The sequence below is a fragment of the Canis aureus genome, chromosome 19, assembly GCF_053574225.1.
Source record: "Canis aureus isolate CA01 chromosome 19, VMU_Caureus_v.1.0, whole genome shotgun sequence".
Classification (NCBI taxonomy): domain Eukaryota; kingdom Metazoa; phylum Chordata; class Mammalia; order Carnivora; family Canidae; genus Canis; species Canis aureus.
This window is the reverse complement of record NC_135629.1, coordinates 10,226,237-10,240,769: the sequence shown is the minus strand read 5'-3', so window position 1 is coordinate 10,240,769 and position 14,533 is coordinate 10,226,237. Positions and strand designations below refer to the sequence as shown.

Here is a 14,533-nt window from a genome sequence, read left to right as displayed (position 1 = left end):
CTGGGGGTTATTCTCTATGTTAGTAAATTGAACACCAATAAAAAATAAATTAAAAAAAAAAAAAGTTTAACCCTTGAGTGCTAATATGGTTAACTTCAACCTAAGTTTAATAATTACTAATGGGGGGGGGGGGGCACCTGGGTGGCTCAGTCAGTTGAGGATCTGCTTTTAGCCCAGGTCATGATCTCAGGGTCTTGGGATCGAGCCCCACATCATAGTCAGGCTCCCTGCTCAGAGGGGAGGGGAGTCTGCTTCTCTGTCTCCCTCTGCCCCTCCCCACCATTTTTTTCCCCTCCCCACCATTTGCACTCTCTCACATGCTGTCTCTCTCCGCTCTCTCAGATAAATAAAATCTTTTTAAAAAACTAAAATAAGTAACCACTAATTGCCCTGTACTATGTGTGATGTGGATGTATCAAAGATGTCTAAGACATAGTTTCTGCCTAAAAGGTACTCTGAGGCAACAGAAGACATGGAAACAATTGGTTAAACAAGCTGACCTATTCATCAAAAAAGCAAACTATACACAAAATAGTGCAGAAAACAAGTGCTATAACACTTAAATGATGTGAAATATCAATATTGTCTAACATAACCAAAGGATGGTTAGGATCTGGGTAGAGTCTAGAATGGTAAAAGAATGATAAAACAGAAGTCAGCATACCTTTTTAAGAGAGAGAGAGAGTACAAGGAAGCATGAGTGGGGGTGGAGGGTAGAGGGAGTGCACGTGAGAGAGGCTCCCTGCTGAGCACAGAGCCCTGAACCAGGGCTCAATCTCACAACTCTGATATCATGATCTGAGCCGAAATCAAGAGCTGGAAGCTTAACCCACTGAACCACCAGGTACCCCAGCAAACCTTTCTAGTAAAGGGCCGGGTAGCAGAGATTTTAGGCTCTGCAAGCCAGATAGTCTCTGTTGCAACTAGTAACCACCATGGAGGATGAAAGCATTCATTAACAATATGTAAACAAATGGATGTGGCTATTTTCCAGTGAATCTTTACTTATAAGATTAGGTGTCAAGCCAAATTTGGCCTGCAGCTTGTAATTTTTCCAATCTCTGGGTATATTCAAGGAATAATGGAAGATCAGTTTGGTTAGTGCAAAGGATTTTTGAGAGGGAGAGGTAAGAAATAAGGTCAGAGTGCGTAGGGGTCAAATTGTCTCTAGCAATAAATGCCAGTCAGAATAGCTTAGAAGTGTTCAAAGAAGGGTAGAAAAAGATAAAAGGAGCTTGTTAAGATTAAACTGGAAATGATATGAAAGATGTGGGGGGAAATTAAAAGCTGAAAAATAGAAAGCTACTGCCATAAAATATGAGCTAATTAAAACTGCCTCATTTTTCCAGCAATCAGCCTAAATTCCTATTCTATGAGAAAGAAAGAATACAAAAATACCTTGCAGCACTGCCTACATCAATTTCTGAGACTGTTATGATGTGAAATTTGGATTGTCTTTTTCCATGCCTTCCCCCTCAAGCTGCTTATTTATTCTCAGGTCATATGGGATGAAAATATTTCCATTAAGTAAGAAAATACATATATGAAAATAATTTCCTACCTCTGGTAACCTGTTTCAAAGTTGATGTAGAAGGTGTCTCAGGAACATGAGCATCTAAGGAACGCGGAGCTGTCTTTTCTATAGAAGGTGTCTCTTTGGTCTTTGAAGAAGTGCTCACTTCTTTCTGAAGGATCAATTTTTTTTCGTTCTCTTTTATCAACAACTCTGACGTGGAACCACTCATTTCTCTGATCAAGAAATTCTCCATTAACCTGCTTCCTTGCTTTAAAGAATGTCTGAAGGCTACAGGAGTGTTTACTTTGGCAGCAAGGTTCTTTGAAGAGGAGGAAGCAGGAGATATGGGTGGTGACTCTAAGGCAAACTGCAACAGATGATTCCTTGAAGCACAAAAAAACACAACGGATAACTAAGATGTCAAATTATATACAATAAGTTAACTGACATAAGCTGTTTTCCCCTTTAACACTTGTTTCTGTGAAATACAGAACACTCCATAATGAACTTAACTCCATAATGACAACCAAATCAGTATTTCTTCAAAACAATAAATCTAACTTAAAAAGCAGTTAATCTTTTATTTTATTTTTTAAAAGATTATTTATTTATTTATTCATAAGAGACACAGAGAGAAGGCAGAGACATAGGCAGAGGGAGAAGCAGGTTCCTCGCAGAGAGTTGGATGTGGGACTCGATCCCCAGACCCTGAGCCCACGGCAGGCAGGCACTCAACCACTGAGCCACCCAGGTGTCCCAGTAGTTAATCTTTTATAAAGGAAAATGAGGATACTTCAGAATCTGGCCATGGAGAATACCTGATATGAGATTTGCTCTACAACCATACGTAACTTTAAAGTCTGAACAAAATATACAAAACAAAAGTTTATAGCATGGACTATGATCAATACAAGGCTGTGGTCAGTGAAAGAGAAGAGAAACATGAGGTGATCCAACATTCCCCTAAGAATTTTCCCTGGAAGTGTCTTCTCAAAGTATCGAAAAGAAGTCCAAATAGAGACCAGAGAGAACAGAGATCAGAGTTCTGGGCAAAGATGGCTAGGATTGAAGGGACAGAGTGCTGGACAGGCGGTACCCACAGTAAAAGATCCCCAAAAATCTGCATAGAAATTCTCACCCATTCCTGATCATCTCTAGGGCTGCAAAAGCCTAAGATGAAAGCACAAGAGAACCTCATAAGAGTCTTGCACATGCTGGGAAGCTGAGATTCCCAAGGTCAGTGCTGAAAAGTGTGAGTTTGAGCCCCACCAAATTGGAGAGATCTTGGTAAAGACCCTAAACATTCAGTTGAAACCCCACCAAGGCTACACCTTAGGAAAAAGGACCATGCTCTGGAAATACAAAATGTAAAAAGACTAAGCCCAACAAAAAACTAAACAAGGCCCTGACAGAATAAGAGTGAAGAGCTAGTGGGGTGCCTGGTGGCTCAGTCAGTCAAATATCTGACTCTTGATTTTAGCTCAGGTCTTGATCTCAGGGTTGTGAGTTGGGCTCCACACTGGGCATGGAGCCTACTTAAAAAAAAAAAAAAAAAGGCAAAAAATTGGTAATTTAGCCACCTGTCAGAACAGAATCCAATATCTTTCAAAGTAAGATAATTCACAGCCTCTACAAAATTTCATCAAAACACATTTAAAGGGCAGCAGAGGTGGCTTAGTGGTTTAGCGCTGCCTTCAGCCCAGGGTGTGATCCTGGAGACCTGGGATCAAGTCCCATGTCAGGCTCCCTGCATGGGGGTCTGCTTCCCCCTCTGCCTGTGTCTATGCCTCTTTCTCTCTCTCTCAGGAGTAAATAAGTAAAATCATAAAAAAAAACACACACACATTTAAAAATGATGAGACATGCAAAGAAGCAAGAAATTAGCCACTAATCAAAAAATAAAATAGTCAATGGAAAGAGATTCAGAGGTGATCCAAAGAGAAGTATTAGAAGGACTTCAAGATAGCTATGATGAATATTAAAGAAGATTTTAAAAAATTAATAAATAAAAAAAGTGTTATTAGAGGGAATTAAAATCTATCCCAAAAAGGATAAAACAAAGAAAATAAAACCTAGGCATGTATTACTAACCAAACACTAAAAAATAAAAGAGAAAAATCTTGTACACAACCAGAAAAAAAAAAAAAAAAAAAAAAAGACATGTTACCTCTAAGGCACAGTTTCTCAACCTTGGCACTACTAACACTTTGAATCAGGTAATTTTTTGCTGTGAAAAATTGTTCTGTGCATTGTAGGAATACACCACCCTGGGTTGAGACAACCACAACATATCCAGACATTACCAAATGTCCTCTGGGGAAGGAGTAAAGGGAAGGTAAAATCACTTTCAGTTGAGAACTATTGCTCTAAGAAACAAGAAAAACATTACTGACTTCTCAACAACAACAACAACAAAAATAAAAAAATAAAAAGATAATAGAATGATATCATGGTATCTTTAAAGTACAGAAAGAAAGCAAAACTAGCAAGAGTTCTATTTCCACTGAAAATAGTGTTCAAAAGTAAAAGCAAGGGGTGCCTATGTGACTCAGTGGTTAAACGTCTGCCTTTGGCTCAGACGGTCCTGGGGCCTGGGATCCAGTGCTACATCGGGATCCCTGCAGGGAGCCTGCTTCTTCCTCTTCCTATGTCTCTGCCTCTCTCTCTGTATCCCTCATGAATAAATAAATAAAATCCTTAAAAAAAAAGTGAAAGCAAAATACATTCTCAAACTAAGAAACGTTAAGAGAATTCCTCACTGGCAGACAAGAAATACTACAAGAAATGTTGTTCAGCTTAAGGTAAATGATTCTAGAGGGAAGCACAAAAAAAGTCAGCAAGAATCAACAGCTCCAGAAAAGGTAAATATGTGGGTAAAAACAAAACTACTCTTTTCAACAACATTAACAATGACCTGTGGGTTTTATACCATACATGAAGTAAAATATATACAAAACATGGCAAAAAAAAAGGGGGGGGAGTTTAAATAATGTAAAAACATTATAAAGTTCTTGCATTGTACAGGACATGATAAAGTACTAATTTATGGTACACTATTACTAGGATGCATTTTGTCAATTTTTCAGTAAGAGGTATAATGTAAAAACTAACAAAGGAAATAATAAAAATACTCTTAATATCAAAAAGAATGGGGAGGAATAAAGAAACATTTTTTTTTTAAAGGAACAAATGGAGAAAGAAAACAAAAGCAACATGGTAAACCGATCACCTTTAAATGTAATGGATACATACTCCAAAAGACAAAGATAGTCAGACTGCTTTTAAAAATAAGTTACAGGGATCCCTGGGTGGCGCAGCGGTTTGGCGCCTGCCTTTGGCCCAGGGCGCGATCCTGGAGACCCGGGATCGAATCCCACATCGGGCTCCCGGTGCATGGAGCCTGCTTCTCCCTCTGCCTGTGTCTCTGTGCCTCTCTCTCTCTGTGACTATCATAAATAAATAAAAATTAAAAAAAAAAAAAAGAAAAAAAAAGAAGTTACAAAAGATACAACTATATACTGTTTGAAAGAAAACACTTTAAATATAATGATCCAGGAAGGTTAAAAATAAGATACAACTATATACTGTTTGAAAGAAAACACTTTAAATATAAAGATCCAGGAAGGTTAAAAATAAAAGGATAGGAAAAGATGCACCATGAAAACACTAATGAAAAGAAAGCTGATGTGGCAACATTAATAACAGACAACATTAAGGCAAAAAGTATTATAAAAGATAAAGAGGGACATCTCATTTTGACAAAATGGTCAATGTAATTCAAAGCCATAAAAATCATAAATTATATTCACTTAATAGTATAGCTTCAAAATATATAAAGCAAAAAGTGACAGAAATAAAAGGAGAAACAGCCCATTCACAATAATGGTCGGTTTAAATAATAGCATGTATAAATCTAATCACACCTTCCTAACTAACAAAACATATAAAAATCAGTAAGAATACAAAAGATCTGAACCAATCCAATTAAATTGATGCAATTAACAAAAAATACCTTTGACAAATGCAGAGCACCCACTGTTTTCAAGTATACCTAGCACATTTATCAGCATAGACTATGTTCTGGGCCATAAAGTAAAACTCAACAAATTTACAAGGAATGAAATTTAAAAAGTCAGCATAACCTTGATAACAAAATCTGACAGGCACATTGTAGGAAAATAAAATTATGATCCAATAATATCTCATATAGACACAAAAATTAAAAAATGAAATATTAACAAATAAAATCTAGAGATAAATTTAAAAAAATATAATGCATCATAACCAAGTGGGATTTATTCCAGGAACACAAAGTTGGTTTGCTATTTGAAAAAAAATCAATGTAATTCACCACATCAGCAAAATAAAGGAAAAAAACTATACAATCATTACAATAAATACCCAAAAGGTATTTGATAAAATTCAATACCCATTCATAATAAAAACACTTTAGAAAACCAGGAATAGAAGGAATTTTTTTTTTTAAGTGTGCTCCATGCTGGGCCCAGAGGTCAAGACCTGAGGTCAGGACCTGAACTGAGATCAAGAATCAGATGCTTGGGACGCCTGGGTGGCTCAGCGATTGGGCGCCTGCCTTTGGCTCAGATCGTAATCCCAGAATCCAGGATCCAGTCCTATATTGGGCTCCCTGGGAGGAGCCTGCTTCTCCCTCTGCCTATGTCTCTGCCTCTCTCAGCCTGTGTCTCTCAGGAATAAATAAATAAAATATTAAAGAAAAAAGAGTCAAATGCTTAACTGACTGATCCACTCAGACCTCCCCAGAAAGAAACTTTCCTAATCTGATAAAAGATCCCTTCAAAAGAACTATGCTAAAACTATAGTCACTAGTAAAACTTTGAAAATCTCTCCATAAAACTGAAAACAAAACAAAGATATCCACTACCACCATTTCTCTTCAAACTGTACTGAAGGTGGGGCACCTGGGTGGCTCAGTGGTGGAGACTCTGCCTTTGACTCAGGTCATGATCCCAGGGTCCTGGGATGGAGTCCCCACATCAGGCTCCCTGCAGGGAGTCTGCTTCTCCCTCTCCCTATGTCTCTGACTCTCTGTGTCTCTCCTGAATAAATAAAAAAATCTTAAAAAAAAAATTGTACTGGAGGTTCTAGCTTTTGTGGTAAGAAAAAAATATATATATACACACACACACACACACACATATAATATACACACACACAATAGGAAAGAAAGAAAACTTTTTATTTGCAGGTGACATTATTATATTCAGAAACAAATCAAAGACTCTATAAGCAACTAGAATAAGTGAATTTTTTCAAGATCCATGGATGTAATATCAATTAAGAAAAATTAATGTAATGCCTATATATTAGCAAACAGAAAATGAAATTTTAAAATAAGTATCACTTGAAATATCATAAAAAAATTAAATATCTAAGAATAAATTTAACAAAAATGTGTAAAATTCACATCTTAAAAACTACCAAATTTGCCAAGGGAAATTTTTAAAAGGCCTACTAAATACCCTAGGTACATGGACTAGAAAACTCAACAATGTTAAGATGCCCATTTTCTCCACATTTATTTATAAATTCAATACAATACCAAACAAAGACAACTTTTGGGGGTATGGAAATGGTACATTCATTCTAACATTTATATGGATATCAAAGGCCCCAGAATGAGAGTAGTCTTAAGGGAAATCAAAGCAGAGTACTTGCACTATAGATGTTAAGGACTTAACAGCATAGGTACTGTATTAAAGATACTGTAGTATTAGCTGAAAGAGACTTGAAGAGAATGTGTTCAGAATTAGCTCAACACATGTAGTCACTTGATTTACAACAAAAGGAGTCACTGCAATTTACGAAGTCTTTTTTAATAAATGGTGAAGTAACCGAGTGTCGAGAAAAAAAAATGAATCCTCTTACCCCATATCATACATAAAAGTTAACTTGAATAGGTCCACAAGGGTAAGTGTAAAAGCTAAAACAGTAACAATTTTAGGAAAAAACACAGGAAAAATCTTTACAATCTGAGGTAGGCAAAGATTTCTTAGACAAGATTTTTTTAAAAAGTAGTAATCAAAAAAGAGACAGAGATAAAATGGACTTTGTCAAAATTAAAATGTCTATTCAACAAAAGATACCCTTTAGAAAATGAAACGGCAAGCCAGAGACAGGAAAGAAAAAAATATATGTATATTTGATCAAAATACATAAATAACTATAAATCACTAAGAAGAAAAAAAAAACCATTTCTAAAAATTGGGTGGAAATGCAACAGATAAAAAAAAAAAAAAAAAAAAAAAGGAAATGCAACAGATACTTCACCAAAGATAAAAGAAGAGTCAATAAGCACATGAAGAAGTACACTAATCATCAGAAAGTGCAAATTAGAATCACAAAGAGTTACCCTTTCACACCCAATAAAATGCTTACAACTAAAAGGATTAAGGTTACCAAAAACTAACCAGGATGTAGAACTGAAATTCTCATACACTACCAGTGGGGATGGTCCAACCCAACTGGAAAAACTGCCAATTTCTTATGAAGTTCAATATGCATCTAGCATATAAGCCAGCAATTCCACTCACAGACACGTACCCAAAAGAAAACAGATGCCTGCGCAAAGACTGCACACAAATGTTCATGGCAGCTCTTATAACACTAGCCACAAACTGGAAATAATCCAAATTCATCAACAGATGAATAGATAAGCAAATTTCTGTATGTTCATACAACAGACACTACTCAGCAAAAAAGAATGCATACTGATATAAGCAACAACAGACAAAAACAGAGTATGTGAAGCGAAAGAATAAATGTATACAGTATGACTCCATTTAAATGCACCATAAAGACAATTGTGATTAAAGAAACCTGAAGGTGACTGTCTATGGAAGTGGGGGAGGGACTGACTAGAAGTAAGAATAAGGCAGTGATGGGGATGGACATGTTCTGTATCCTGACTAGTGGTAATTACAAAGATGTATGCATTACCCAAAATCTATTGACCAAATTCAAATTTACTGTATGAATCTCACTACATATAAATTTCACCACAGTTAAAAGAAAGCAAGAAATAAATAGTAAAAAATAAAAACAGTAATTTCAAAAATCTCACTGACATACTAACCAGGAAGGCTAAATTTATTATGACTGGATGAGAATATGGAGAAAATGGGACTCTCATACTTTACTGGTAGAAGTGTACTGATTTTAATAACTTAAAAACTAGGGACACCTGGATGGCTTAGAGGTTAAGCGCCTGCCTTCTTCGGCCCAGGGTGTGATACCGGGGTCCTGGGATGGAGTCCCACCATCAGGTTCCCTGCATAGAGCCTGCCTCTCTGTGTCTCTCATGAATAAATAAAATCTTTAAAAATAATAATAAAAACTAGCTTTAAAGATACCAACAAATAAATGAATACCTACTTTCTTCTGCTCTAGCAATTACACTTGTAGAAATATGCCAAAAGAAATATATGCCAAAAGACATATACAATAATATTCAAAGCAGCAGTCTTTAGAATAGACAAAAATCAAAAAAATTTAAAAAAAGAATAGACAAAAATGAGAAATAATCTGAATGTCTATCAATGAGAAAATGGGGAAAAAATTATTCATATATTATCACATGAAATCAAAAGACTCCTAGAAAAAAATCAAATATTTACCACAATAAGAGGTATTATTTGATTGAATTTCCCTTTCTCTATTGGCCTAAAGTCTGCTCTTTTAATACTCTATTAACTCTCACTACCTAGGGGTTAGTTACTTCACTGAGGAGAATGGTATAAAAAGAAAAAAGAAGTAGCTACTTTATTCTGCCTCACAGTATTACAAAATCCACAAAAATTCCATTTACTTACTTATCTATTTATTTTCAACATATCATGCTTCATTATCACATTTAATTGCCAGTTATATTCTGAATGCTTTGATTCTTTTAGATATGTTCTGAGACTAACAGGCATACCTAATATTTTAAATATCAACATTAAATATTTTAAATGAATAATCAGGCTTGAGGGAGGGTAAGGACATATGTACAAGAATCAAGACTGTCCATGAATTGAAAAATGTTTAAGTTAGGTGATGTGTGTGTGAGCATTCATCATGCTATTTTCTCTATTTTTGCATATGTGTGAACTTTTCCACAATAAAAAGTTTGAAAATAAATAAAAGCTACAGTGGGAAGAAGGTTGAAAGAAAAACCTGAGGATCTTCATGTCTGAGAGGAAACAGAAATAATGCAGATATATAGAACCACAATCATTCTCTTTTCCTGTCAGGATCTTAATTTGGTACAAAGAAGGTTTGAAGAAAAGCTTTCACTTCATTATGACGAACTAAAACAAATGCTATTCAACTAATGGATGAAACTGTCACTGATAAACCACTTCCATGCTACCACAAAAGAATATCTTTTCAAGTAAGTGTCTACCCTGGAGATAACTCTTTCTCCTTTTATTCATAATTCAGATGAATTTAATTATATTAATTTACTCTCACTTCAATACAGGCACATCTGAAAAACATCACAGGTTCAGTTGCCGACCAGTGAAATAAAGCAAATATCACAATAAAGCAAGTCAAATTAATTTGTTTAGTTCCCAGTGCATATAAAAGTTCTGTTTACAGTCTATTAAAGTCTAACAAATGTGCAATAGCATTATGTCTAAAAAAACCTGCATAATTATAAAATATTTTATTATTTAAAAATGTTAACCATCATCTGAGCTTACAATGAGTGATGATGTTTTTGCTGTTGAGGGTATTGCCTCAGTGCTGGCTGCTGACTGGTCACAGTGGTAGTTGCTGAAGGCTGGGATGGGTGCAGCAGTTTCTTAAAAGAAGACAGTAGTGAAGTTTGTCACATAGCCTGATTCTTCTTTCATGAATGATTTCTTTTTTTTTTTTTTTTTTTTTAAGATTTTATTTATTTATTCATGATAGAGAGAGAGAGAGGCAGAGACACAGGCAGAGGGAGAAGCAGGCTCCATGCACCGGGAGCCCGACGTGGGACTCGATCCCGGGTCTCCAGGATCGCGCCCTGGGCCAAAGGCAGGCGCCAAACCGCTGCGCCACCCAGGGATCCCTTTTTTTCATTTTTTTTTCATGAATGATTTCTACGGCATCCGATGCTAATAGCATATTGCCCACAAATGCTCTTTCAAAACTGGAGTCCGGCCTCTTAAACTCTTCCACTGCTTTATCAACTAAGTTTATGTCATATTCTGTATCTTTTGTTGGCATTTCAAGTCTTCACAGCATCTTCACCAGGAGATCTCACAAAGTCACTTTCTTTGTTCATGGATTAGAAGCAACTCCTCATCCATTCAAGTTTGATCATGAGATTGCTGCAACTCAGCCACATACATCTTCATGCTCCACTTCTGATCTAGTTCTCCTGCTATTTCCACCACGTCTGTAGTTACTTACTTCCCTCCCCTCAAAGTCAGCTATCCATCCTCAAAGTCTCCCAAACTAATGGCATCTAAAATGGTGAATCCTTTCCAGAAGGTTTTCAAATGACTTTACCCAGATCCACCAGAGAAATCACTATCTACAGGCTTATAAAAACATATTTCTTAAATACTAAGACTTGAAAATTGAAATCACTCCTTTGATCCATAGGCTAGAGAATGGATGTTGAGTTAGCAGACATGAAAACAACATTAATCTCATACAGCTCCATTGAAGCTCTTGGGTGACCAGGTGCATTGGCAATGAGCAATAACATTTTGAAAGAATCTTTTTTCCTGAACAACAGGTCTCAACAATGGGCTTTAAATATCCAGTAAACCATGTTGTAGGGATCCCTGGGTGGCGCAGCAGTTTGGCGCCTGCCTTTAGCCCAGGGCATGATCCTGGAGACCCGGGATCGAATCCCACATCGGGCTCCTGGTGCATGGAGCCTGCTTCTCCCTCTGCCTGTGTCTCTGCCTCTCTCTCTCTGTGACTATCATAAATAAATAAAAATTTAAAAAAATAAAAATAAAAATAAACCATGTTGTAAACAGATGTGCTGTTTACAGCACACAAAATGGCTTTGTTGTGCCATTTATAGAGCACAGGCAGAGGAGATTTAGCATAATTCCTAAGGGTCCTGGAATTATCTGCATGCTAAATGAGCACTGGCTTCAACTTCAAGTCACCAGCTACATTAGTCCCTAACAAGACAGTCAGCCCATCCTTTGAAGCCAGGCATTGCTCTCTCTCTCTCTAGTTATGAAAGTCCTAGATGGCATCTTCTTCCAATAAAAAAGCTGTTTCGTCTACACTCAAAATCTGTTGTGTAGTGTAACCACCCACCTTCATTAATGATCTCAACTAGATCTCCTGGATGACTTGTTGTAGCTTCTGTATCAGCATTGTTGATTCACCTTGCTCTTTCATGTTTGAGAAACAGCTTCTTGCCTTAAGCCTAATGAACCACCGCTGCTAGCGGTCAGACCTCTCTTTTGCAGCTTGCTCACCTCTCTTAGCCCTCACAGAATTGAAGAGAATTAGGGCCTTGCTCTCCATTAGGCTTTGGCTTAAAGGAATGTTGTGGCTGGTTTGATCTCTATCCAGATCACTAAAACTTTCTCCATATCAGCAAGGAGTCTGTTTGCTTTCTCATAATTCGCATGTTCACTGGAGTAGCACTTTTAATTTCCTTCAAAAACTTGGCTGTTTGGGGCAAGAGGCCTAACTTTCAGCCTCTCTCAACTTTCAACACGCCTTCCTTACTACGTTGAATCATTTATTTTTTATTTAAAGGGAGATATGTGACTCTTCCTCTCACTGGAACATTGCAGGGTTATTAACTGGTTTAATTTAAATACTGTTGTGTCTCAGGGAATAGGGAGATCAGAGGGAAAGAAATGGACAGAGAAATCGCCAGTGATTGGAACAGTCAGCACACACATATTTGTCAATTAAGTTTGTAGTCATAGATGGCTGCGGTTTGTGGAGCCCCAAGAACAATTACAATAGGAACATTCAATATCATTAACCACAGATCACCACAACAAATAATCATGAAGAAGTTGGAAATATTTCAAGAATTGCCAAAATGTGACACAGAGACACAAAGTGAGCAAATGCTGTTGGGAAAATGATACTGATAGACTTGGCTCAATGCAGGCTGGCCAAAAACTTTCAATTTGTCAAAAAATGAAGTATCTCTGAAATGCAGCAAAGTACAACAAAACAACATATGATTGTACATGCTGATTAAAAAAAAAGGGACACCTGGGTGGCTCAGTGGTTGAGCATCTGCCCGCGTCCTGGGATCAAGTCTCACATCACGCTCCCTGTGAGGAGCCTGCTTCTCCCTCTGCCTATGTCTCTGCCTCTCTCTCCGTGTCTCTTAAAAAAAAGAAATCTTAAAAAAAAAAAAAAAAAGTGGTAGACAGGGGCACCTGGGTAACTCAGTGGGTTAAAGCATCTGTCTTCAGCTCAAGTCATGATGCCAGGGTTCTGGGATCAAGCCCTAGGCCAGGCCCCCCTGCTCAAGGGGAAGTCTGCTCCTCCCTCTCCCTTTGCCTGCTGCTCCCCCTGTTTATGCTCTCTCGTACTCTCTGTTAAACAAAATCTTAAAAAAAAAAAAAAAAGTAGCAGACAGTTGCACTTTTGCAATGATAAAATTATGCCCCATGCCAAAACCAAAAGCATTAACTTCATGTGCCCACTACTTTCAGGGTACTTCCGGCAGTGGAAATATAACAACAAAATAGTCTCTTGTGCTCCAGAAGCTTACACTGTAGTAAAGGAAGAGACACCAGAGGCATACAACATAAATGACAGTGCTATGGGGAAAAAATGAAGCCAGTAAAGCCATCCATGCATGAGGAGGGGATGAGCTTGATAATCTTTACAGGATGGTTACAGAAGGCCTCACTGAGAAGATGACCTGTGAAAAACAGGGGCAGAAGAAAGTAAAGGACTAAGCCATGTGACTTTCTGAGGCAATACTGTTTCTACTCCGTCTTTGACATAGCTGTGATCACAGATGAGCTGCTTACAGCCAGTAACCTCTCCTTCATATTTCATACCAATCACTTTTACATTTTGCACAATGATTTCTTCAATGAGTTTATTGAGCATGTAGGTACCACCATAAACAGCACTTTGCCTTGCAAATCTCTGTGGCAGCTCTCCAAGGCCACAGACTGGGTAAACGTATAGGTTTTTGCCATACCTTGCCAGAGATTCACTGTAAAGTTTAATCCTATCAGTAGTTTCATAACATGGCTGATCTAAATAGTCATAGGTTCTGTAAAATGCCAGGGAAAGGCCAGTAAAATCTATGACATTTTGTCTCAGTCAATTATCTTGTACACCTCTTGCACTGCATTCTTCTTAGGATCTATGCCCTTGATCCTAAAGTTCTGGGATCATTTTCATTAAAGTTGGCAAACACCCTAGGAATTTTCTGAAGCAACATTTTCCAAATACTCCCATTGAGTTAAATGCTAGTGTTTCTGTGTCAGTGGAAGAAACCTTGTAAATTTTTCTTCCCTTACAGACAAAGCTCCCTTCAGTCACTTTGAAATCCAAATAGTGAGTGACCTCTATATAAAGCAGAATCTTATCAGCTGCCCATTGGCCATGAGGAACTTAGGGATTAAGTCCATGTTCCAGTCTCTTCCTCGACAGGGACATCGATGCTGGTGGTGATCCTGGTATTTTAAATATTTTATATAATTTTTCCAGAGGTGTTATAGATATACCTTCTCTTCCATAATATGGGTTTCTATCCATGTAACTATCTGATGAAACACTGTTTCACCGACAAATAACAGTAAGTACAAAGTCTCTAGGGTCAAAGTATAATCGACATGTTTGAGAAACAAGAAAGACAGCATGCCTGGAGCAGAATAAATGAGCAGAGAAGTGAGAGATGAAGTCAGAAAGGGAGCTTGTTCTATAGGGACCAGGATTGCCACTAAGAAGACTCAGGCTTTTGCTCCAAATGAGATAGGATACCACCAAATGAGATGGGATACCACCTCTGGACCAATGTATGGTCTGACCTTTTAAAGGATC

At 37.3% G+C, this 14,533-nt stretch overlaps 1 protein-coding gene and 1 pseudogene across 7 annotated transcripts in view; both read right to left on the bottom strand.

The window, feature by feature from the left end:
• The window catches only part of RAD18 (RAD18 E3 ubiquitin protein ligase), a 107,264-nt gene that overhangs the window by 68,689 nt on the left and 24,042 nt on the right, over positions 1 to 14,533 (bottom strand). For all 7 annotated transcript variants that reach the window (XM_077857971.1, XM_077857969.1, XM_077857970.1 and 4 more), the window contains one exon: positions 1,562 to 1,899. In XM_077857971.1, the coding sequence (XP_077714097.1) occupies positions 1,562 to 1,899 (338 nt within the window). The remainder of the gene's footprint in view (positions 1 to 1,561; positions 1,900 to 14,533) is intronic.
• LOC144291051 (rab GDP dissociation inhibitor beta pseudogene) lies at positions 13,382 to 14,248 on the bottom strand (annotated as a pseudogene).